The sequence below is a fragment of the Bombus huntii genome, chromosome 14 (assembly GCF_024542735.1).
Source record: "Bombus huntii isolate Logan2020A chromosome 14, iyBomHunt1.1, whole genome shotgun sequence".
In the NCBI taxonomy this organism is placed as follows: Eukaryota; Metazoa; Arthropoda; class Insecta; order Hymenoptera; family Apidae; genus Bombus; species Bombus huntii.
In genome coordinates this window covers 8,829,618-8,851,852 of record NC_066251.1, presented here as the reverse complement: position 1 = coordinate 8,851,852, position 22,235 = coordinate 8,829,618, and the positions used below count along the sequence as shown (strand labels likewise).

The 22,235-nt window shown below is 34.1% G+C and overlaps 4 protein-coding genes across 6 annotated transcripts in view; 3 read left to right on the top strand and 1 right to left on the bottom strand.

Annotated features, from left to right (window-relative positions):
• The first annotated feature begins 1,405 nt into the window (after positions 1 to 1,405).
• LOC126873074 (uncharacterized) lies at positions 1,406 to 9,736 on the top strand. 2 transcript variants are annotated; one of them, XM_050633573.1, is made up of 3 exons: positions 1,406 to 1,569; positions 5,417 to 5,579; positions 5,938 to 9,736. In XM_050633573.1, coding segments are annotated over exons 1-3 (486 nt in total). In that variant the 5' UTR covers positions 1,406 to 1,567; the 3' UTR covers positions 6,259 to 9,736. The 2 variants fall into 2 exon arrangements, with proteins under 2 accessions (XP_050489530.1, XP_050489529.1); XM_050633572.1 differs by lacking the exon at positions 1,406 to 1,569 and adding an exon at positions 5,209 to 5,357.
• LOC126873062 (adenylosuccinate lyase) overlaps positions 8,508 to 22,235 on the bottom strand; it is a 25,392-nt gene continuing 11,664 nt past the window's right edge. The window contains exons 2-6 of the mRNA XM_050633550.1: positions 11,367 to 11,570; positions 11,000 to 11,282; positions 10,749 to 10,900; positions 10,185 to 10,583; positions 8,508 to 9,995 (exon numbers count right to left, since the gene is read on the bottom strand). Of these exons, the coding sequence (XP_050489507.1) occupies positions 9,732 to 9,995; positions 10,185 to 10,583; positions 10,749 to 10,900; positions 11,000 to 11,282; positions 11,367 to 11,570 (1,302 nt within the window). The 3' untranslated portion in view covers positions 8,508 to 9,731. The remainder of the gene's footprint in view (positions 9,996 to 10,184; positions 10,584 to 10,748; positions 10,901 to 10,999; positions 11,283 to 11,366; positions 11,571 to 22,235) is intronic.
• On the top strand, positions 11,577 to 14,330 carry LOC126873075 (protein snakeskin). Its single transcript, XM_050633574.1, has 4 exons — positions 11,577 to 12,208; positions 13,136 to 13,342; positions 13,509 to 13,628; positions 13,803 to 14,330. The coding sequence occupies exons 1-4, from the start codon at positions 12,158 to 12,160 to the stop codon at positions 13,911 to 13,913; spliced, it is 489 nt and encodes a 162-aa protein (XP_050489531.1). The 5' UTR covers positions 11,577 to 12,157; the 3' UTR covers positions 13,914 to 14,330.
• Positions 20,408 to 22,235, top strand: part of LOC126873073 (uncharacterized) — a 4,733-nt gene continuing 2,905 nt past the window's right edge. Inside the window, exons 1-3 of one of the 2 annotated variants that reach the window (XM_050633570.1) lie at positions 20,408 to 20,825; positions 21,390 to 21,584; positions 21,753 to 21,938. In XM_050633570.1, coding sequence (XP_050489527.1) covers positions 21,492 to 21,584; positions 21,753 to 21,938 — 279 coding nt within the window. In that variant the 5' untranslated portion in view covers positions 20,408 to 20,825; positions 21,390 to 21,491. Of the gene's footprint in view, positions 20,826 to 21,369; positions 21,585 to 21,752; positions 21,939 to 22,235 lie in introns of those variants that run through there. The other variant, XM_050633571.1, reaches the window with a different exon arrangement.

Genomic DNA, 22,235 nt, shown 5'->3' with positions numbered 1-22,235 from the left:
TGAATTAGCATGACCAATGCTTGATCACTTCGCTATGTCGAGAATTTATAATTTTATTCTTATTTCTGTAAAACTTTAACAGTATAACTGCAGTTCTTTGGTAACATTTGTTAGAATTAAAGCAATTTATTAAAAAAAAAAAAAAAAAGGAAAGTTATGTGGTTATAAGTAACGTGGTTATAAATTCCTGTATTTCTATATTCCACGTTATATTCTACATGTGTTAAGACTTCGAGAATTGAGGAATTTATTAATTTCTGTCATAGAATGTAGTAAGATTATACGTATCATATGTTTGAAGGCGATAATGATCGCGACCAGGTTGTTTTCAAGAATCGGGAGTACTTTCAAAAACGTGTAGAACCAGTATACGCAACGTGGAACCGAGGAATACGTAGTTTGAAAGGAATACCTAACTAATAAACCAAATAACGCGAACCGAAAGCCAAAGTGAAAGTTATTTTTAATGACACACAGAAATCGATATATCGTGGGCGCTGGAACTTTATTCTGATGGAAGATTAGCCACGCCAATTCTTGCATAAATTTCCATACGATTTTAAATAGGAAAATGTTTCAAGACTAGCTGTCCAGTGGTATGGAATAAATTATTCGCTAATTGCATAGGCGCACATACAAGAATGGGATTGAATAACCGATGTTCACGGAATTGAAGTACCGATTTACAATGGCGTCGAGGAAGTGAGCGAATTGCTGGAATTCAAAGGACGTTACTGTATGTCAGAAGAGAAAATTCATTTCTATTCGCGTTCAGTTTGCCTATAGAATTTTCTAAGTAATTAAGAATGAGCAACGAATCTTGTGCATAATTGAGATAATGCATACTAAACAAACGTTACCTCTAAATTGAAATATCGCTTGCAAGCCCAGGAACACGGTCGACCGAAGAAGAAATTTACTTATTGATTATGTACACCAGTTTGAATCCAAGACTGGTCGAATAACTATGCACTTTTTTTGTATCAAATGTCATCCATTGTATACTGCAGTCCAATAATTTTTATAATAATATAATTACTGTGATAATAGGCGTATGTAAATATTAAAAAATACTGATATTACACTTGATTTAAAAAAAAAGCGTGGAAATTAAAACGAACTAAAAATTTTAGCATTTCTAATTTTCTAATATTTCTCTCTTTGTATTATTTAATATTTTTTTTAATTAAGGCTAACACCATAGTAATAAACGCCAGATTTCCATCTCCAGGTCTACTTAACTTCGTATCGGAAAGCTTGCCAAACCAGCCTTCCAGTAATCCGATTGTTACTATCTACGCTCGGTTGTCCCTAACTGAAGTTAGCAGAGAGTGAGAAAGAGAGAGGTGGGGACTTAAGATCGAAGCACTTGACACGAGGAAAAGAAAGGAACGAGACGTGAGAGCACAGATATTGGAGGTGGCGTCAAGACCAAACTGTCCGGGCTCCAAGGTAATATAAAGGCGTACGTCGACTTCACCTGGTTCAACTTACCTGGAACATCGAACAGCTGCGTTGCCCAGCACGATTGAGGACGTTCGCCACTGCCACACCACTTTCTACCATCATGTGAGTCCCTTTAAGTGCTCGCTTTTTAAACCGCTTCTATTTCCTTAATATTGTATATTTATTAAATTAAAATTTTGTTGATATTTTTGATCGATTAGCAACGTGGATGATTTCTGAATAATTTATATTCAGTTATTTATGCAATTCTATTTCTAATTGATCGAATAACTGGATAGTAAATTTGTAGTTGCAGAATTTGAATATGTTGATTAATATACCTTTTTTTCTTTTTTTTTTATATTATACTAGTATACCGATGACGAAGGATTTATTGAGAAAACTTAAAAGGGACTTTGAAGAAGCTAATTTTTCGATGCGATAAAATTCTTGTAATTTTTAGTTTGATATTCCTTTAACTGTTCTATAATAAATCTGTTGTTTTAAATGATAAATCTTAGTATTTAATGCTGTTACTTAAATTTGGAATATTTCAAAATTTAAGCCAAGAATCATTCTTTTGAGTTGCTTGAATATTTAATTTAAGAGCAATCACAAGTTTAAAAATGTATTTCAATATTTAAGTACTTATTCATATATAATATCCATTTGTAGTCGATATATAGCATTTTTAATTTAATATAAAGATTCGAATAGTCCCGACTGTCTTTAAAAAAATAGTTTATCAAAGTTATAATGCAATAAGACGACAATAATGACGATAAATATACCTTACTCTAGAAATAAGAATAATTTACATGTCGTTAGCGTATTTGATTTTATGCGTCGAAGTCGCATTTCAACCTTTTAACTAATGAGATGATTGTTAATATTTTTCGTTTTCGTTTATTGGAATGAACACTGACACAAGATGAGTGAAGTACGTCAAGCAGATCATTCCGCATTCAGCCGTACATACATTATCTCTTTAATTTATACTCCGTTATAAATGGATCACGTTGCATATTATATTATGATGTGTGCAGATCCGTTACATAAGATGAGCAACATTATGTCCTAACACGATTTCAAGATTTACATAAATCATAAGTCTTCGTATTGCATTGCATTGCATTGCAATTGTTACATTTAAACGTTGCAGCATTTAAACGTTCTATAGAGAACTTGAGAGAAAAAAGAAGTAATAATAAGAAATAATAAAGTAGTTCACCTATAAAATTATGTAAAATATTAGCGACCTAGAACAAGAGTATAAAATAGTATCTGAAAAAAATTCTTCTGTAGCAAAATTTCAATACCCAAGTAATTATCTCCTCAATTATTCGCACAAGTTTACAGCTGTAGGTATTGTTCAATCATCGTGTTCCCAAATACGTAAACACCTAAATGGTTTCTACGTAAAGAATTGATCGAAATCGTTTCTGCGAACTGCAATAAAATTCCGTAACGTAATATCGATAATCACGTAACAATAGTCTGGTATAATATATTTTCATAAAATGGGCAAAATTGAGTCAGAGAATTCAATATGCACGAACAAATTGTCTTTTCATATAAACTTAATATGGAATATATTATTAAATTATTTATACATATAGATTGTTAATAAACAGATCATTAATTAAATCTCTTATAAAGGTTGAGTTGTGTGAATTGATTTCTCTGGATTCATACGATTCTTATAGATGCAATGTATTAGCGTAGTTGTTAAAATATATCATGAAGTCACGAATTGTCTCGTTTATTGTTATTCCGGTTAACGTGGGCGACAGAAACGTGTCGCACGTGAGATCCTCGCCTTGAAGCCCGTGAAAGTGAAAGGATTTCTGATTTTATCTTGCACAAGTAAATGCGATTCAGGGGTTAAAAGTGCATTGCGATCGTTGTGTACGCTCTAAACCATGTAGTTTATTTTTATCCTTTATCTAGACTTATTATTAACGTGTTCGAGCTAATTGAGAAATACTCCAGCATTACTTTCCAATTATGATAACTTAGATAACGTGTTGTTTTTCTTTGCATAATAATTAATACGAAACATTATTCTTAAAGAATCGTACAATTATCATGTTTGTTAGTCTTGTGATCTCGGTAACTTAACAAAGTTAAAATGTTACTAATTAAACCACAGCTATAGACATTTGTATCCGAGAGAAGACTGAATTTATATTTTAGGAATTTTGGAAAAAGGAGCCTTAATAATAAATATTTAATATTGAATTCACTTCTATAATACAGTGACTTAATAATTTATTGAAAGAAATTACCAAATAGTCTGAGACATTATACGTCTATGGTAATGACAAAAATACAGGTGTCTTTAGTTGGACGAAAGATTAAACGAAGATAATAATGTTGGTTTAATTTAGTGCTTAAATGTAGGATAATGAATATTTAAATGATGAATATTTGGAGCAGTCCAGACTATTGAAAATCAAACAAGAAACGGTAGAATAAAAGAGAATTAAAGATAATGTTGATATAACGAAGCTGCAAAACACGACTTTCTCTCGATACAAAATAGAAAGTTCAATGCGATTGGCGTGGTAGATTGCGCTTGACAAAATGAATGCTTCTTTTTACTTTCGTCGCACGAGTTATGCGATTAATAGAGCGAGACCAGAAGCTGTAGTAAATTTTCCGCTCGATTTAATAAATCACCACTATACAAAATTACTATACGCTAACATCACAATATTCTATTTCCCACGCTCCATTATAATTCTAATAGAAACTACCTAAATAAATTGTGCGCTTAAAAAATTCTGACCTGATTAACATTCTACGGACGTTGCTTTTGTCTCTGATATTATTTAATATCAAGAGTCTAATAAATCCCATTCAACTTTGTTTGCTCCAAATATGAGTTCTCAGAATTTCGCTGGGAATAATATCTGGTGCAAGGCAAAAAGTAACGATTTCACTAAAGAGATAACCGAAACCGGTACGCCCGAAAACGAAAGCAGTCGGAGATAGGGAATGATCAAGTGAAATAAGAATAAAAAAAGAAAAATGAAGAAGGTGAAAAAGGTGAAGCGAGCGGAGAAGTAGCCGTGAGCAGTGAAAGTCACAAATCGGGTTGAACTTTGCCGAGAATGGTCAGGTTGGTTATTTAATGCGAGCCAAACGAAACAAAAAAAAAAGAAAATAAACGAGACGAAATTATAAAAATCCTCGAACGCCCACTTGAACTCTTACGCAAGAACGAATCGTTGGTTTATTTTTCAACTGTAACGATATTAGCGCGCGACTTCCATAATTACTTTTCAGCTTCCCTTTCTTTTCAACTTGAAAGTTTTCATGAAATATTGCGAATAATTTGACGAGATTCGAAGATGTCAATGTTCAAAGATACTAATTTTTTCGATTTTGTTTGATCTCTCCTTTAATGACTCTATGTCTAATCTAGTTTATGTAACTGGATAATCAATGGAAAATTTTAATAGTCTACATCATTATACATAGCAATTAGCTATGATGAGTCACTAAGATACGTTTTATCAATTAAATAGATCCTTTCACTACATTGAAATAATTAATTCGTATTTTTTTTAACAAACAATGATTTCTTAGTCTACTTATTTTCTTTTACCTTCGAGTTTTTATTATTATCAACGTTATGCGGTATTGCATTTGTTATAACGAGTGAGTCATAAATAGATAACATTTTTACTGGATTTGTTACGAACTACGAAAGTTCCCATTTCTTTGGTTTGTCTTGGTCGCAATTCCTATCTCATACTTATTGTTAGCCATTACTATATTACATATCATATATCCCCCTCCTTGGTGAGTCATAAATAATTATCTATAATTGCATTGAATGCATTGAAACACGGTGAAGTATTGTCATTAGTCTGCAAGCTGTTCATGGATATGGAAAATAAAATGTAATTGGGTCGCGACGTTAATGTGAACACTTATAATTTTATAAAAAATTCTGTTGTAGGGTGGTGTGGTTGGTGATGTTCCTAGCAGTCTCCATCCTGACGGAGGCAGCCATACCGGATCCACCAACTTCCGGTATCACGACCGTCGGCTCGTTAAAAATAGGAACAGCTGCTGATTGTGCTGGTGTTGTTGCTTTCTCGACTACCCAGGCTTCTGTCGATGTGAGTCTAATTTTTAAACGAGTTTCAAATAAAAATACGGTCCCGATATTTCAACGCAATAAATATAGAAGCTTTCGTAGAATTTTAAATGACAGCAGAATTAACTGAACTATTTGGAGAACTTCAATGGAATGTTGAAACAACATTCGTCTAAATTAAAATGAAATTTCGCAGTTTCTAATTTACGTAATAACTTGTACCAATATACACTTGTCAACTTATCACTGTGTCAACATTTATACTTGAGTTATAGCAATTTGAACGAAAAATTAAAAGCTGTCGCGAATTATTCACAATGTTTATAAAATGTAATAACGTTTAAGGATAGTAATTCTTGAAATATTATCTCATCCATTAGCATGCCAAAGTCGTATTCGCCGAGACATTGGTCGACAAAGGCGTGGGTTACGTCGCCCAAACAGGAGTTTTCATCACCCATTGCCCGGGCTTGTATCAGTTCAGCTTCGCCGGATATGGCAGCACCGACCTTCGGCTCACTCTGAAAAAGAAACTGAATAATTCCGATAGCTGGAGACCCGTGGTCAGCACTGGTGCAGGAGGTGGTGCTAATTTGATCTTATTGGACGTCGAAGCTGGAGATCATCTCGCTGTTTTCGTCGATGCAGGAAAAATATCGGATGGCGTCACGTTCTCCGGATACCGAATAGCCAAAAAATAATCGACCAGAATTCAGATAATTCAACCACGAAACGACAATCGTTTCCTGAAGTAGACAATTTGAAAAGTTCGGAATTATCGATATGAATCCAGTCAAGACGAAACTGAACCAAATTTCTGGCAAATCAGTGGCAGATTACAACGACGACGTGGAACTGTTCATCCAAAAGACGCTGCTTCGACAATCAGCAGATAAATTGAAATACTCCGAAGTTAATTATTAATATCTTTGGAAGAATTTGAAATCGATCTGATACTAAAAAGTATAAAATCGAGACTCGTAGATGAATTGGATGATAAATTTGATGAATTGGAACTAAAAGTTTGAATACGTTACGCTTTTCTAAATGATGAAATTTTGGATTTGACGGCGTTCCTAATTGGGAAACGTTCAATCAGAGCGGTTTTAATCTTCTCCACGAACTTAACGCTCTGTGATAGCTTCTTCTCTACGTCTCTACTTTTCGAGGTCTCGCAATTTTACTGATCTCCTACTTTAAACATTTAAATCGCATTGGCACGGATCATTAAAATTGCGAGGCTGACAAACTCAATCGGTACACTATCTTCGACATTCATTTCTTCTGTATCTTTTTCTTCTATTTCTTATCTTCGCCTTTTCTTGAACTTCTTTTCGCTTTGTCTACTATCTCTATCCTATTCTTTGATACGAATTTCTTTTTGAATTGCACACTCTGTTTCTCACTTTAATTAACACTCTTCTCTTCTCTTCTGTAGAAACGATCTTTCTATTCTGACGCTACGATCTGATACTCTATTACTTCCGTTTCATTTTCTTCGTGATTCTGTTTTTGTCTCTTTTCTCTAGAATGCTACTGCTCTAAATTTGTAATTTCTTTCTTTCTTTCTTTACCAGACTATTCTATCTTTATTTTCACACTTTTCTCAAGTACCTGTCAGTATTACAATGTCAAAATTTGTTGATCTTGCCATAAATTGCTTTCCATCTATTTCTTACGATATAGATAAAGCTACTTCTTCTTGTTTTCTGTCTCAAATCTATCTTGCCTCGCATATCTCTTCTCGTATATATTTTACTTTCTCCTACAATGCTGCAATTATAAATAGTAGGTTATTATAACTAGTCCCTGCTCTCTTTGAAATTTTTCTCTTTTAATGACGGTCTTTCTCTTCAATTTTCATATCTCTTTTCTGTTTCCCTACTGTACTATTTCCACTGTATTTCAGTTAGTAATTTTATCCCTTTTTACGTGAACTCGAGAATACTAAAGTACCTGAAATTTAATACATTATAGCACTTTACCATGTTTCCTAGGTGCTACTTTATTTTTCTCCAATTTCTCTGATGATTTATTTTTGTAAAATATATCTATTTTCGTACTATCGCTATTTTTATCTATTTTATCTCCTTCTGTAATCATATTGTCTTAAAGTTATTTATATTCTATCCTTGTAGCCTCATTCTGCTCTGTTCTTTCTGTATACCTTTACTTTTTTTTTATCTTATTTCGTTGTACTCTAATATAAAAATTGTTTTCCTAATTATATTCTTCCTTTTGTTTTCTACACTGATCTATTAAGTTTGTGACATATTCTATTTTTATTACATGTTATTTAATTTCTTTTTCAATTCCATATCTTTGTAAGTTTTATCAGCTTCCAGCATTGTCTTCTCAGTTTCTTCTGTCTTTTCTCCTCTTTCTGAAATTATTTTCTTATATTGAATACTATTATACTTCACCATATTTCTTTTTTTTTCTATTTAAAAGTTTAACTACTTTCTCTTCTTGTCACTCTTTGGAAATATTAGTTTTATCCTTTCTCTTCTTCTATGTCGTTATTTTTTCAGTATCAGCTTGAACTTTTCACAAAATCGTATTTTGTATTTTCTCTGTTTATTGTATATTCGATACCTTTTTTTTCTTTTCTGAATTCTGTTTTCTTCTCTACATTTTTTTCAATTTTGTAAATATCTCTTGAAACTTTCGGTCTGCCTATTTTTCGTCTATTTATCTGTTTACTATACTTATACAACTTCTTTTGGTTTCTTCTGTTTTCTTTTCTTCAAACTTTTCTTTACCCCAAACTATAAATTTTCTTACAAATTTAACAATCCTACTGTTTATACGAAAAATCGAATAAAATTCTCTTGTCTTTTTCCATTTTTAAAAAAAAACTCTACTTTTATCTCACTTTTCTTTTCTGTCACTTTCCAATTCTTTATTCTGCTTTCTTCTATTCTTCAATTTCATCTTTTCAATTTCTACCCTCTACTTTCCTATATTTAAACCTTTCTCTATCAAATTTTCACTTTTTCAAGCTTTCCCTTTCTTCCACTTCTCTCTTCTTTCATTTACTTTTATCTACATTTCTCTGTATTTTATCTGTCTGAGAAACTACAGTGAACTTCGTGCTTAAGCTTACACATAGCTGAATTTCACAAGTTGAAAGAATAATCTAAGTATTTTACAAAAGCATGACAAAAGAAAAATGAACGCGTAAAAGCGAAAGTGCACAGGCCGTGTCACTTTCGATCAGGAAACTGCGTTTCCTCTTGTCTTCTCTCACTTCTAGTCTAGTCTTCCCACCTATCGTTACCTGGATCTATCATAAAGTAAAAAAAGCTATATACGAGAGAACAGTGCGTAATTCTCCTAATGCTGTGATTCTCAAGTGCTATAGTTGTTTATGCGAAATCCAAGCTATGTAATATACACGTTACCAATGTTGTACTTTCCACTCTGCTACACCTTTTCGCTCTATATTTTGCGATTAAAACAGCCAATTATGTCCCGTTTCAGGGTAAAGCTACTTTTAGCCTCTCTTGTAAAGTATAACAGTTGCTTAGTCGACTTTAATCACCTGCATCTAGTATCCTTTCAGATATGTTATCTGAAGAGAAAGAAATGTACATTTTATTAAGATTCTTAAATGTAGATTGGAAAAGTGAATCGGTGATTAAGCAACTGTTATTCACTATGTTTCAACTATCTGTTTACAATAAACGATCGGTCTCTATATTTCTGCCTTTCTTTTTATACTCTACTGTACCTATTCTCTTCACCTGTCTTCGCAACTTTATCTTTCTATCTCTTATTCTGTCATATTTCTTCCATTTAAATGTAAATATGAAAATTAGCATTTCTTTTAAAAAGTCTGTATTTCCTCGTATTTCTTTGATTTGTCTACTCCATCTTCACTTGCTATCACAGCAGTTACGTTGGCGAGAAGTTTCTAATTTTTCATTCGAGTCTCAGAAGCAAAATCGGGTTTTCTTAACGAGAGAAAAACGTTGAACGTGGAAAAAGCGCGCGCGTAGCTGCGAAACAGTGCACTTTATGTTTCTTCTGTTTTATTCAGTTCTAATCTCTGTAAAGTTTACAATACTAACACACGTAAAAATAACAGACAACATTTGACAAAACTTTTTATAAAACATTTATAAAAGATCACTTCCTTCCTTAGAGAATAAAAAATCCTATTTTTGTTGGATCAAATATTGAGTTCCACCTTTTCGCCTAAAATCCCTTTGTAATTCTCAAGCACAGGATTGACTTCTTCTTCTAAAAATTCGATAACCTGTTGAGGTGCTCTACCAACGAACGTACGCGGATCCAAAAGATTATCCAATTGATTAAGGATCGGGGCAAAATATGGATCTTTCTTGATCCTGTCCACTAGATCGTTGTTTTTGCCGTGTTGCTTCACCTGTGCACCAGCTTCTTGAGACAGCACTCTTATTTTCTCGTGGCAAACCTGTCACGGAAAAGAAATATTAATTTATTGGATTAAAGAAAATGTTTTTAAAAAAATATTCTTTTTTTCTTGTGGGTTCTTGTTTTAGAACTCTACTAAAGTCAGATTTCCTAAGCGTAGAAAGGTAAATGTTTTCATATAAAATACAATTTTGTTTCTGTTATGAGTGTACAATAACATAAATCTTACTTGTCTATCGCCTCCTGCTTTTACCATAGCCATTATTATATTTTCCGCAGTCATAAAAGGCAATTCTTGTGCGATATGGCTGGCGATAACTTTGGGGTAAACGATCATGCCTTCCGTAATATTTTGAAGAGTCATTAGGAGCACATCCGCTGACAAGAACGCCTCGGACAAAGTAATTCTTCGATTAGCAGAATCATCGAGCGTTCTTTCCATCCATTGATTGGCTGCTGTTTGTAGAGCATTATTGACCAAAGTCATCAAGTGTCTTGCTATACTACAACACCTCTCTGAACGCATTGGGTTTCTTTTGTATGGCATTGCACTTGATCCAATTTGAGTGCTCTCGAACGGTTCCTCGACTTCTTTCATGTTCGCCAGTAATCGAATATCACTACAGATCTGTGGAACAGAAACTAATAAAGCAAATCTTCAAAGGAAGTCTCGCATTATGTTTTTATTTTATTACTATTTTCCTATTTGCTTCATTCAATAATTTCATTTGGATTTTTACCAAATAAATAATGGACAGCTTATTTCTTTTTTTAGAGAAGGTAGTTTATTGACCTTGTGGACAGTAGAACCTAAAGAACTTAGAGCATTTAAGCATTCCACGTCGACTTTTCTGCTGTATGTTTGTCCTGTTACAAGATAGTGTTTATCGAAACCAGCCATTTTAGTTACCAGTTGATCTAACTGCTTAACTTTCTTATCATCACCTGTGGAAACGAACCAAAGACGAAAGTGGAATATTTTTAAATATATATTATATTATATAATAATTATAGTTTTTGCAATTATTTAAGATACACACTCACCATTAAATAATTGAAGGAACGAAGCTTGAGTGCCAGTTGTGCCTTTCACTCCGCGAAACTTCAAATCGTCTCTAGCTCGGCAAAGAGTTCTCTCATCCATCAGAAGATCATGAAGCCACAGCGTAGCTCGTTTACCAACGGTCGTAAGTTGTGCTGGTTGAAGATGAGTGAATCCCAAAGTCGGCAAATACCGATGTTCCATGGCGAACTTCGCGAGACGGGACAATATGTTCGCCAATTTCGGCAGAAGAATGTTGAAACCTTGACGAATAATTATTAAATCCTTCGAAAATCAATACAACTACCATGAATAGGGTATTTCACATGCATGATGCGTATTCATTACAGGAAATGATATTAATATTACCGTGTTGTCACCAACGTAGCAACTAGTTGCACCTAAATGGATTATTGGAGCAGCTTTTGGACATTGGTTTCCAAAAATGTGAACGTGAGCCATTACATCATGTCTGGTGGCTTTCTCTTCCTCTGCAGCAGCTTTAAAATCTATATCGTTCACGTGAGCCTCCATTTCCGCGATTTGCTCCGGGGTGATAGCTAAGCCCAGCATCTAAAATAAATATTGGACATTAGAAATATTTAATAATATTATTCGTAAAAGACTCAACGAAAGACTATATAAATCAGAACTGAAAATTTGTAAATTTCAAGCTTGATACGATGGTGAATGCTAATTAACGTCTAGTCATTAATTTCTTTTTAGAAAGTACATTCGCATAATGATTTACATATTTTACGGTATATCTTTACACTGTTTCTTCAGGTAAAATTGAATTTTGAAAACCAAGTTCTATTCAAGTCAATTTTGTAATTATGTGCAGTGGAGGACTTTTAAGATAATTAGGTCAATGGCATTTAAAAAAAATGGTCAGTGATAAGAATATAATAACGTTTCATGATAATTTTATTGAATTAATCGTATGAAAACAAGCATTAAGAAAATAAAATAACAATGAACGTTATATTTCGAGGTATATTATCGTTCGTTTTCTACTGGTCTTATCCCTCTGTCGACGTACGCTGTATCATCTGATTAGATAAAGAGGGCTTGGTACCGCGTCGAAAACAACCAGCACGCTTTTATTTCAATTAGTTCACCTGTCCCAAGCGTGAAGAGTTCATATAGAAAAAGTAATCATGGTGTCTTTAGAAACTATTGCGGGTATAGCGATAAAAGTGCTTAAACTGGTGAGGAGAACTCTTTTATCGTTCTCTTTATTATCTAATTATATTTTATTATATGCATATTTATATCAAGGTGAAGCGTGCCGAGTCAATAATTCGGAAACATAAAACGGATAGTGAAACTGTGATTCTAAAAATGAAGTTGTGTGACGAATAATTAAGATGATATACCGATCAAAATTTTGTGATTTTTTATTCATTCTTTCGCGCGTGCACAAAATTGAAATTCTCCATTTGGTTTACAATTTATTAAAGTTACGACAAAATATGGACAGTATAATACACTTTCGATATAACTTTTAGGACAAAATTACGTCAATTGGATGAAACGTCCTCGTTTCGTGCAACAATGGAAATATTTTTCACCTAAAGGTGCCTTGCAACAATAGTACTATTGCAAAATCACGATTAATGGATGTCGCATTGTCATTGTAGAGTTGATTCTTATTTATGAAAAAATTGCGGCAATTTCACAGACGTTTAAGTCATATCAATTGCGTGTCGAATCTGATTAATAATGCCTGGTCCATCAATTAATGTTAGGTTCCTACGTTGATAAATCATTGTAACTAGACTCATTCAAGAAACATTTGTACATAATTGTATGATTCATTTCAGTTATCGATGTACGATAAGGATATTTGTAAAGCGATACCATATTACGGTATCGTGGCATCAGAGTACTATTCTTTTACTAGAGTTAATTCCTTATGAGTAGCTAATAAAAAGAGACTAAAATATCGAAGAACTAAGAAATTCCGTTATTTTTATACACGAGGACATTACAATTTTCAAATATGTATCACGTTCTATTAAACAGATCTTCACGAATTGTAATTTATTGTTGCAAGTCAAATCGATCTTAGATATAGAACTATTTTATTTGTTAAGGTATATATGTCTTGTTTAGGCTGTTGATTGTCCTTTCAGGTTATTAATCTTATAATCCTGATCCTGTATCGAACAGGATACCAAGGGGAATTCCTGGGTGTTGGAGGAACATGGAACTTGAACGAAGACAAAAATCCGGACGCAGAAATCGTTGCGTCTGGAGTTTTAGTGGGATTTTTCATATACACCAGCGTTGTTCTAATTGCTTATTGCTTTGGCAACTCGTCTCACAAAAAGACACTTGTTGTAAGATCATTTTCGCTCCGATTACAACTTTATACTTAGGTTATTTATTTTAGAACAAAAATCTATTAGACGCGGGATCTATAAATAATTCAGATTAAGATCTATAAATAATAATTATCGGAAGATATGAAATTGTTTGACATTAATGAAAAATATTGACTTTTAGGAAATTATAATGAACTTCGTTGGAACCTTCATGTTCATCGCTGTAGGTGGCACAGCACTCCATTATTGGCACGGATATCAATCAGAAAATAAATTCGATACGATTGTCCAGGAACGACAGGTAATCTTTAATAATCTAATTACTAACTATTAATTAAACAACGATGAACTTTATAAAACATCTCTGTCTTCATCGATTCTTTATTGTAATTTTACACAATAGATATTATTTATTTTATCTAAGTGTTTCAATGTACCTTGTCATTGTATTGACACAGAATAAAAATTTTTTTAGGTCGGCCTAGCTGTTGGATCGTTGTGCGTTATCGAGGGTGCAGCGTATCTCGTCGATCTAATATTAAGCGTTCTACATTTTGCAAAAAGCCACGATGAATATTTAGAATAAAGTCACGTTTCACGTAACATATAGAATAGTAATCTCGCCACATTTTTTTCCAAACGATGTCATAACAGAAAGATAAACAAATCCACCTACGTTTGAAATAAAAGTTCAGTATATGTCTGTCATCTGCATAATGTCAAAATAATTTATCTAAGAAAGGAAGAGGGTTAAAGTTAAAGTAAATCGTTGTTAAATTAAAAATTATATTACATTTTTTATAATTACAATTATAATTACAACTTTGTACTTGAATTATCGACAAGATGTACTACTGCATATACAATCTATATGATACCTGTCTATATTATAGATAGTAAAATGTAGAAAACAGTCTTTAATTTTTATATAATGTTGCTACAATCTTGTCAGTAATTTCGTTTCATCATTTATACGACAATTTAATATATCTATTTTAACGAATTTTCCAAATCAGTTGTTTCAAATCTTTTCTCGTAAATATACTTATATTCTTTACAAATTTAAGAAAAGAATTCTATCCAACGAAAGAGATTAAAGGAACAACTTTCGAAAGTTCTACAATATACGTCCACGGTTTGATAATATGAATAAAGTAACTTATCCGGAGAAAAATTATTCGCAGACAATTCAATACATATCTCGATATTAAGATCGATTACTTTCATCGAATTTTAAAGCGTCCAATGATTAGTTTATTCTATGATTTAATAAACATGCCTCTTACTCAAATACCTAGACTTTTCAAAGACTTCAGTTTTCTTTTGAAAGTACACGAAATGGTAATACTACTTTTTATCGAAGAAATTGCGAATACAAATCGAAATCGAAATTACATTTTCTTGGCCGTTTAGATCATAGCTGGTGTTTGCATCCACGAGCTGTTAAACCGCAAGGAATTCACGACACCAAGATGGTTATGGGTCATTTACTGCATCGACGCGTCCACGTACTTTATCATCTATTTTTCCATCGCAATGACTCACGTTTTTGAAAAACCTCGCAGATTACCAGTTAGTTACACATGAGCTTTCTTAACAACGTAAACTTTCCTAATAACGTAATTGAATTACGGAAATTTGAGGAAGTAAAATATTTAGAATTCTAAGTAATAAGCTCAAGATGTAATTAGACACAGAATCCGATATTAGACGTGAATTTATTTCTCAACGAATATATAACGTCTCGCGTGATCTTTTCTCGTTTATCTTTTCCTATATTTATTTATAGGAATTCACCTTTTTTTCGCTCGGAGCGATATTCCATTTCATAGGTGGCACAGCAGCTCTGGTGAGGTCAAATCACGAAAATTACACGAGGACCGACATTCCACAAAACGAATTAAAAATTGGCTTGCTGTTAATGGGTATATATTCTTTTCGCAATTTTCCTTACCACTATCGGTGGGAAAATCTGTAGAATTTCGTACTTTTCAGGTAATTTCATCATACTATTTTGCGAAACCGCTTATATAGGCTATACAGAATATAAAAAAATGGAACAATCTCCTGGAAATGGTTCTTCTAGGAATGTTGAAACGTAGAACGACAGTTAACGAATAAATATTTTCTATCAACACATAAATTATGTTTCATTCAAAATGAATAAATTTAAACTTAAAATATGTTCGTCAGTCACATGCTTCGATTTGCATCGCGCGATTCGGTCGAAAAAGAAAGGTCGATTGTTCGAGCGCTGAAACTTCCGGCACGTTAGATGAGAACATATTTTGAAACAAAATATCGTCGTAAATTTATTATCGATCGGAAGGTTCTGTAAATATCATGATTTCGATAGAAGAATAATTCTCGAGAAGAATGGGCAACGTACCGGTGCATATTAACAACTTCACAATAAACGCATTGGTTCTCGAAAAGAAGTTGCTGATTTGGAGAACATTGGCCATGGTACGATTTTAAATAAAAATTTTACAATGTTTGGTTAAAATGAAAATACAATGAAAATTCGAAGGCTCGTTTCTATCAGTAAAAGCCTTTTACTTTTATAGTCTGCCTGCATAATAGGTACCGTAGTGTACTTGCGACCATTGGAGCCATATCTCGAGGTTCCAATTTTCGGGGTTTTAGTACCTACCTTTATTACAGGCTACATGTTCGTGCATTCGTCAGATATCATACTTCTGGTGATGGACAAAGACTATATATATCTCGTGAGTAAGTGAAAGGCGAAGTATAATCCATTAACTGGTCGAAGACGAGAGTAAAAGTTTGTATAAAAATGTACAACTGTTTAGGAAACGTGGCTCACTGTAATTGGCGCAATCGGAAGTCTAATTTGTGGCATTTACCAGTTTTACAAGTGGGTCGATTGGATGATCAATCCTTCCCCGAATCCTGGCGGAGACTACGAGTACGTTTGAGTTCACTTTCTATGGAAATTCGTAAGATTAAAAGCATGAACCCACTTGATTCGAATGAGAGATGTTTGAATTTCTCTCTAAGTTTCGAAACTGAAGGGTTTGGGACTGTCAAATAAAATTCGAATTATTTCAGTATCCCCGAATTAGTGCTGGCTTTAGCTCTCATTTTCCATTTTATCTGTTTATGTGCCGTGATCGTTCACCGTGTTCTTGAAATATATCCAATTCGTGTGAATCGCAGAGAGCCATAACGTCTTAAAAGAACCCAAATTGCAAGTAATATAAAATTTGTCTCCGTGTTGCGTGCAAATAACGTATAAGATAGTAAAATAGTCTTCCAAGAAACAATGAAGAACTTCTCCTACAGCGAATATCAAGAATATTTAAAAACAATGAATGGGTGGCGGGAATAATGAGTCACAAATGAAGACATCGCGGACTTGTGTATAATGTCACGAATATGTAGCATGCCGAGTGAAGTCGAAGAAGGGTTGCAACAGCGAACATGATATGCATCAATTAGTCTACTTGACCCGGTAATCATCGTGAATGACCGGTACAATCGTACACCCACGGTCCGGATACATAATCGCGTTAATTAGCAATGCTTCTGGTAATTTAACTTCTCAAAGCGAAACCCGAGTGATGTTAGAAAATGCGAAACTAAATTGAAATTAAAAAGAAGAAAAAAATTAGAGAAAACCATAACGAAGGATTGAAATAAAATATAGAAAGAATAGACAAAAACACGAAAAAATCAATGTAACAAATTTTTCCTCAATAAAATTAATATCTAAAAATTCTTCCGTCAAATTCTTCAGGAACAAAGGCAGTGAAGCGTGAAATTTTAAATTCTAATCGTCTAACATATAGACAGGATGAAGTAGTATTAACGTTTCGGTAATGTGATTTGCCAAAGCGGAAATCGTAGCGCATAGTTGAAGATCGATAGGAAGATCGCATAATGATTGATGAAGACCAGGCCGCACCTACTGACCTAGTGAACACGTGATCTTCTATCGAGCACGTTTGTGAATGCACACCCTGATATATAATGATGTTCACACCTGCATGAATGATTGTATTTAGATACGTCACGTACATGCGCGTAGTATAGTTTTTCTGTAATAGGAGTAACTACGCATTAAGACTATTACGCAATTAGAAAATAATCTACCGTTGATATAAGTTGGGTCGTACACGATGCTTTAATACTCTTTTTTCTTCGTTATTACATTACGGTCAATTAAAATCAAATTTTCTACGCTTTCTCCGCTTAACAATGTTCATTGCGAAAATTAGTTTGCTTCGTTTCTTAAATTAATCGATATTAGATTTAATCGATATTAATTGTACATGCTTGAGCTTAGTGTGTTTGTTTGACTGGAACTTATTTCAGATAGTTTTCTTCTTGTTTAAGTATATTCCTACCACTGGGTTGGAAATTATAGGTCGATATCGGATATAAGAAGACAGTTGACGATAACGTTCCATATTTAGTGTACACATAGATTTAGCGATTCCTTTCTGTTTGTTTTAATATTCGTATTGCACATTTATTGTGTCATGGTCGAAAAAGTTATAACTTTCCATAGGTACGTAGTGCTTTTTATCGGGCATCGTGTTACGAAGAAAAATCTTAATTCTCTCTGAAACTTTGAATTATTACAAGCTACTTTACTTTGCTTGTTAAGAATATATTACTGCATGGACGCAGGAAGTAATATGATATTCTGTCTTTTTACTTCGTCTCTCCCAACATGAATCTACTTTTCTCAGTTTTATTTCTATAGATATTAAATATTCAATAACAACCTATAATCATACTTAGATATAGTCTTAAAAATTTATTGTAAAAGAAACTACCGGGGAGAAAAAGCAATTCAAATAAACAAGAAATACAGTATTACATCGCTTTAACAAGAGCACAGACGTTTGTTGAATATATTTAAGAAAATGTGTTGCGTAGGAAATGCGATACACCGCATGAAATCAAGGAAAAAGGAGCAGTATAGAAATTATTTCACAACATTACTCAAGAGTAATACGATTCAAGAGGCCGGTGTACGAACCGATTTCAGATCGGTTCAGGAAGGAAATATTCGCCGTGGCCCTTTTATTCTGGCGCTCTCGACCCGATCCTGCTTTCGTTTATACGTGTTTAAACGTGACGTGGAAATGGCCAAAGCTCGATGGTTTTTGTGCACGTGTACACATCCGCAATACGTTCACGCAAATTATACATCGTGAGTCACGTGAAGTCCAGCATGCACCGATGCATACCTTTCGATGTATCAACAACACGTGTTCGTGAATTAAATGCCGCAGTTACTTCGCCCTTCGTCACAGGCTCCGATTACCGGAGTCTTTTTCCAAATCATAACTTGGGCGTCTAGCAGTCGAGGCATTATTTAACTACGTGGCAACGTGATCGACAAGAGAAGTTTACAGATACAGTGGAACCTCGATTATCCTCGAATAATACGGAAAGGTCTATTAGCGTTCGTAAATCATATAATAAAATCATAGAAAGCATTTTGATAATGTTATGCTACGTGTATTTAGGTTTATTTCATTGCTTTCAAAGAAAGGTTTGTAGAAAACACTGTAGATGTCAGAAAACCAATTTTTCAGGGGGAAGAGAAAGAGTATTACGTTGTAATGTAGTCCATATTCATGAAAAAAGAAAAGTGTATCTGTAGAGAACCATGTATGTGGCAACTTTTATTTGTAAACAAAAGCCGAGAAACAATTAGCTGACGTTTATTGCTATATTTTATCTTGCTGTTTTTCTCTAGAGGCGACGTTAGAAGTAACAGTGATACCATCTTCTAGCGTTACTAATAACTATTTAGAATAGGAAATTGCACTTAAATTCTATACTACAGTATTCTGATTAGTATGATAAAACATTTTCCAATGAGACAACAACGTTTCTCAATGTGGACACTTGCAGTATTTTCTACAACCATTCTTCGTTTATTTAATCGTAAATTTGTTGAGTGTTTGATTAACTGCTTTCACGATATCTGACTATTCGCACGTTCATACTCTTTCTGTTAAAATTTCGAAAAAATGAAGTTACGGCAAAGTTCAAACTACTTTGGATAATACAGAACTTCGGTTAAGCGGGACTCGGATAAGCGAGACTCCACTATATGTACAATCATGGAGAAAGGAGTTGTTGGTTTTTATTCAGAAATAATTTTATTCCGACTTTGTAAGGGTTTAGATTGATTTTTCACGATTTGTGAATCTTCAAACATAATAATTAGTAATGAGGTGCGATTACTAAATTTTACTATGCAAGCACAAAATGCAAGGAAGTCCTAATATCTGATCTACTGTACACTGTAATTTTATGGGACATTGGGAATTCAATAAAATAATTTAAGTTTGCAATTGCAAAGATCTGAAATTCTATTTCTAAAGAAGAAGAAGAGAGGTCCTAAGTTTCTGTCGATGTTTTTAAATTCGTATCTTACTATAATACTGATATTTACAACGATTACAATACGCCGACACAACGCCTGTCTTCCCAGTATTGACCACATAATGACACTGACTGCGACGATCATTCGAGGAACGCATCTAATTGTTAGCAGTCCGTATGTCGCAGACATTCTCTAATTTCTCAAACATACCGTGAAATAAGATAAATATATCAACTAAATCATCATCATAAGACGAATTTCGTTCAAATCGTTCTTCGTCTCGAGCAATTTAACCGAGAAGAAGAAGCCTCGCCCACAAACCCAATTATTCTGCCCTCTACGATAAAATATCCCACCCAAAGCTACTTAACAAAAGCAATGACTAACAACTGCTCAGCATTAAAAGTAACGGTACCATTCTTTCCATAAAGAATTTCCACGGCCAAGAAATAGTAGAACAAACAAGAAATCCACGGTAATTGTTACGTAATTCTAGTTTCTTCGCGGTACCTTCCTCGCCGGAAGTAGAAGTAATAAAAGGAGAGAAAGAAAGAAGTTCTTCGTGACAATCAATTTGATGCATCCATTCTGGCGGAAATGCGTCAATTAAACGAATTAGAAAGTACACGAGGATCGTTTTCGTGAAATTACACGGCAATGACACGTACAGGAGCAAACGAATGCGACACGGTCATACGGTGAACCTGGTTAACAGAGTCGGCAGACCGCCTGCGCAACTTGCACGTACGACGCGTAGCCTCGCAGTGTGTCACGCTTGACGTTCCAGTTTAAGTTTGTCCGCCACACAGCGTGCAACTGCATGTTTCTCCGACAATACCACACTATATCGCACGATTAGCGTGGCTGGACTTCTAACAACACGCGTCCACTGCATCGATCGTAACCAATCTCCAGGATCTTCCCGGTTGGGTTAGCCTTGGAATTGTGATTCACTCGAGCGATTTAACTGTGAAGGATTTTGTGATTAAAATTACAAAATATTTGCGTAGAGAAGAAAGTGCGACTGAAGATAGTGCGCGGTGCGGTGGATTCTTCGACTGGAAGAAATTTTGTGGATATTAGTTCACGTGAGTGGAAGGGTCCACGAGGAACACGTTGAAAAAGGTATGTATCTATTGTTTGGATATTTATACGGTGCTTTTCAAGAATTTTTAAAACTTACTTTTTCATTAAACTCTTCGGTTAATTTTCTCAACGATACTTTACAAATAAGTCGTAGTGAAATAAATATTTCTGTAGATTGGTGTAGAGTACTCTATCATTGAGTCATGTGTCTGTCTATGGTTGTGTAATACGTATGAGTCAAGAATGTTAAGAACGCTAATTCTGTGTAAGGATATCAATTCAGGTATAATGAGAGAGATAAACTATTTGCGACGTTCCGCGCGATTTCAAGATGCAATAATATAGTAAACGATTTAAGCTGAAATATCCAACGTCGTCAAGTATCTTGGGAAATCTTTCAGAAATTTTCGAAGTGGAGTAATAATGGAGAATAAACAGAGTATGAATTGAAGTGTACGTGAAAGCAGAAATCATGAAATCTTTATTCAACATGCAAGCTACCTCATGTGTCTGAAACCGCTTTTCGCGTCCATTGGTCTCTAATTCATGTACACGTTCTCCTCAGTAATTCAGATGCTTATCGTGCTATTTGCTACTACCAAGGTTTGATGTGCTTGAGGGGTGGAAAGAATTGATCGTGAACGAAGGATAAACCCAAAATCTTCCAAACTGGGTGACGGCAGAGGAAAACCCCGTAGAGTCAGAATGGCAGATGATAATCAGCAGGAGAGCCAGCATGTTCATAAGGAGCTGAAAGTGGCGAAGCTTATGCCTCTTGCGATGAAGCTCTTGGAAATTGTAAGTACTTATTTAATCATGATAAAATGACGAATAATTCAGTGAACAAATTTTAGTAATTAATTCGTGTTCTTCTTCGAATGAACGAATATTTGTACTTTATGGTTAATAACAATCCAGTTACAAATATTTCTCGATGCGTTAGCATTTGAAATTTGCATTTGACAGGTTTTAGCTGTGTTCGCTATCGGATTAGTCGTCGATCCGTTAAATTCGTTCCAGAAGATCATGATTAGAATGCATTTCAAGCTTGACGATGCTGCGATAATTTACATCACTATTGCTGGCTACCTGATAATCAACACGCTTTTCATCATTTGTCAACTATTGGGAGATCGAATACCGAAAAGAACCGTAAGTTCTATTCACTTAAAATCGTCAGTATAGTTTAGAAAACGTAACAATAAGCGTGCGTTTCAAAGATAGAAATTCATAAAATAATTCGTACGATGGAATAATCTTTGATTTAATGTAAAGAATAAAATATGTAGACATTCCTGTCGTAAATTATTTAAAAACCGATCGCTTCAATTAATTTAACGCGAGATTCTGCGAACCAGAAAACAGATTACGTGACAGGTCTAGCGATAATAAATGGGCGAAGCGTCGCAATCAAGGGATCGCGTGACGATCACCAAAGGACGAATAGTA

What these genes read in the sequence shown, in the direction of transcription:
- LOC126873074 (XM_050633572.1), top strand. Translation starts at nt 5,338, where the DNA reads ATGGATATGGAAAATAAAAT. An exon ending in ATGGATATGGAAAATAAAAT is followed by an intron (nt 5,358 to 5,416) that starts GTAATTGGGTCG and finishes ATTCTGTTGTAG; the next exon opens with GGTGGTGTGGTTGGTGATGT. An exon ending in CTACCCAGGCTTCTGTCGAT is followed by an intron (nt 5,580 to 5,937) that starts GTGAGTCTAATT and finishes CTCATCCATTAG; the next exon opens with CATGCCAAAGTCGTATTCGC.
- LOC126873075 (XM_050633574.1), top strand. Translation starts at nt 12,158, where the DNA reads ATGGTGTCTTTAGAAACTATTGCGGGTATAGCGATAAAAGTGCTTAAA. An exon ending in CGATAAAAGTGCTTAAACTG is followed by an intron (nt 12,209 to 13,135) that starts GTGAGGAGAACT and finishes TTGTCCTTTCAG; the next exon opens with GTTATTAATCTTATAATCCT. An exon ending in CGATTGTCCAGGAACGACAG is followed by an intron (nt 13,629 to 13,802) that starts GTAATCTTTAAT and finishes AAATTTTTTTAG; the next exon opens with GTCGGCCTAGCTGTTGGATC.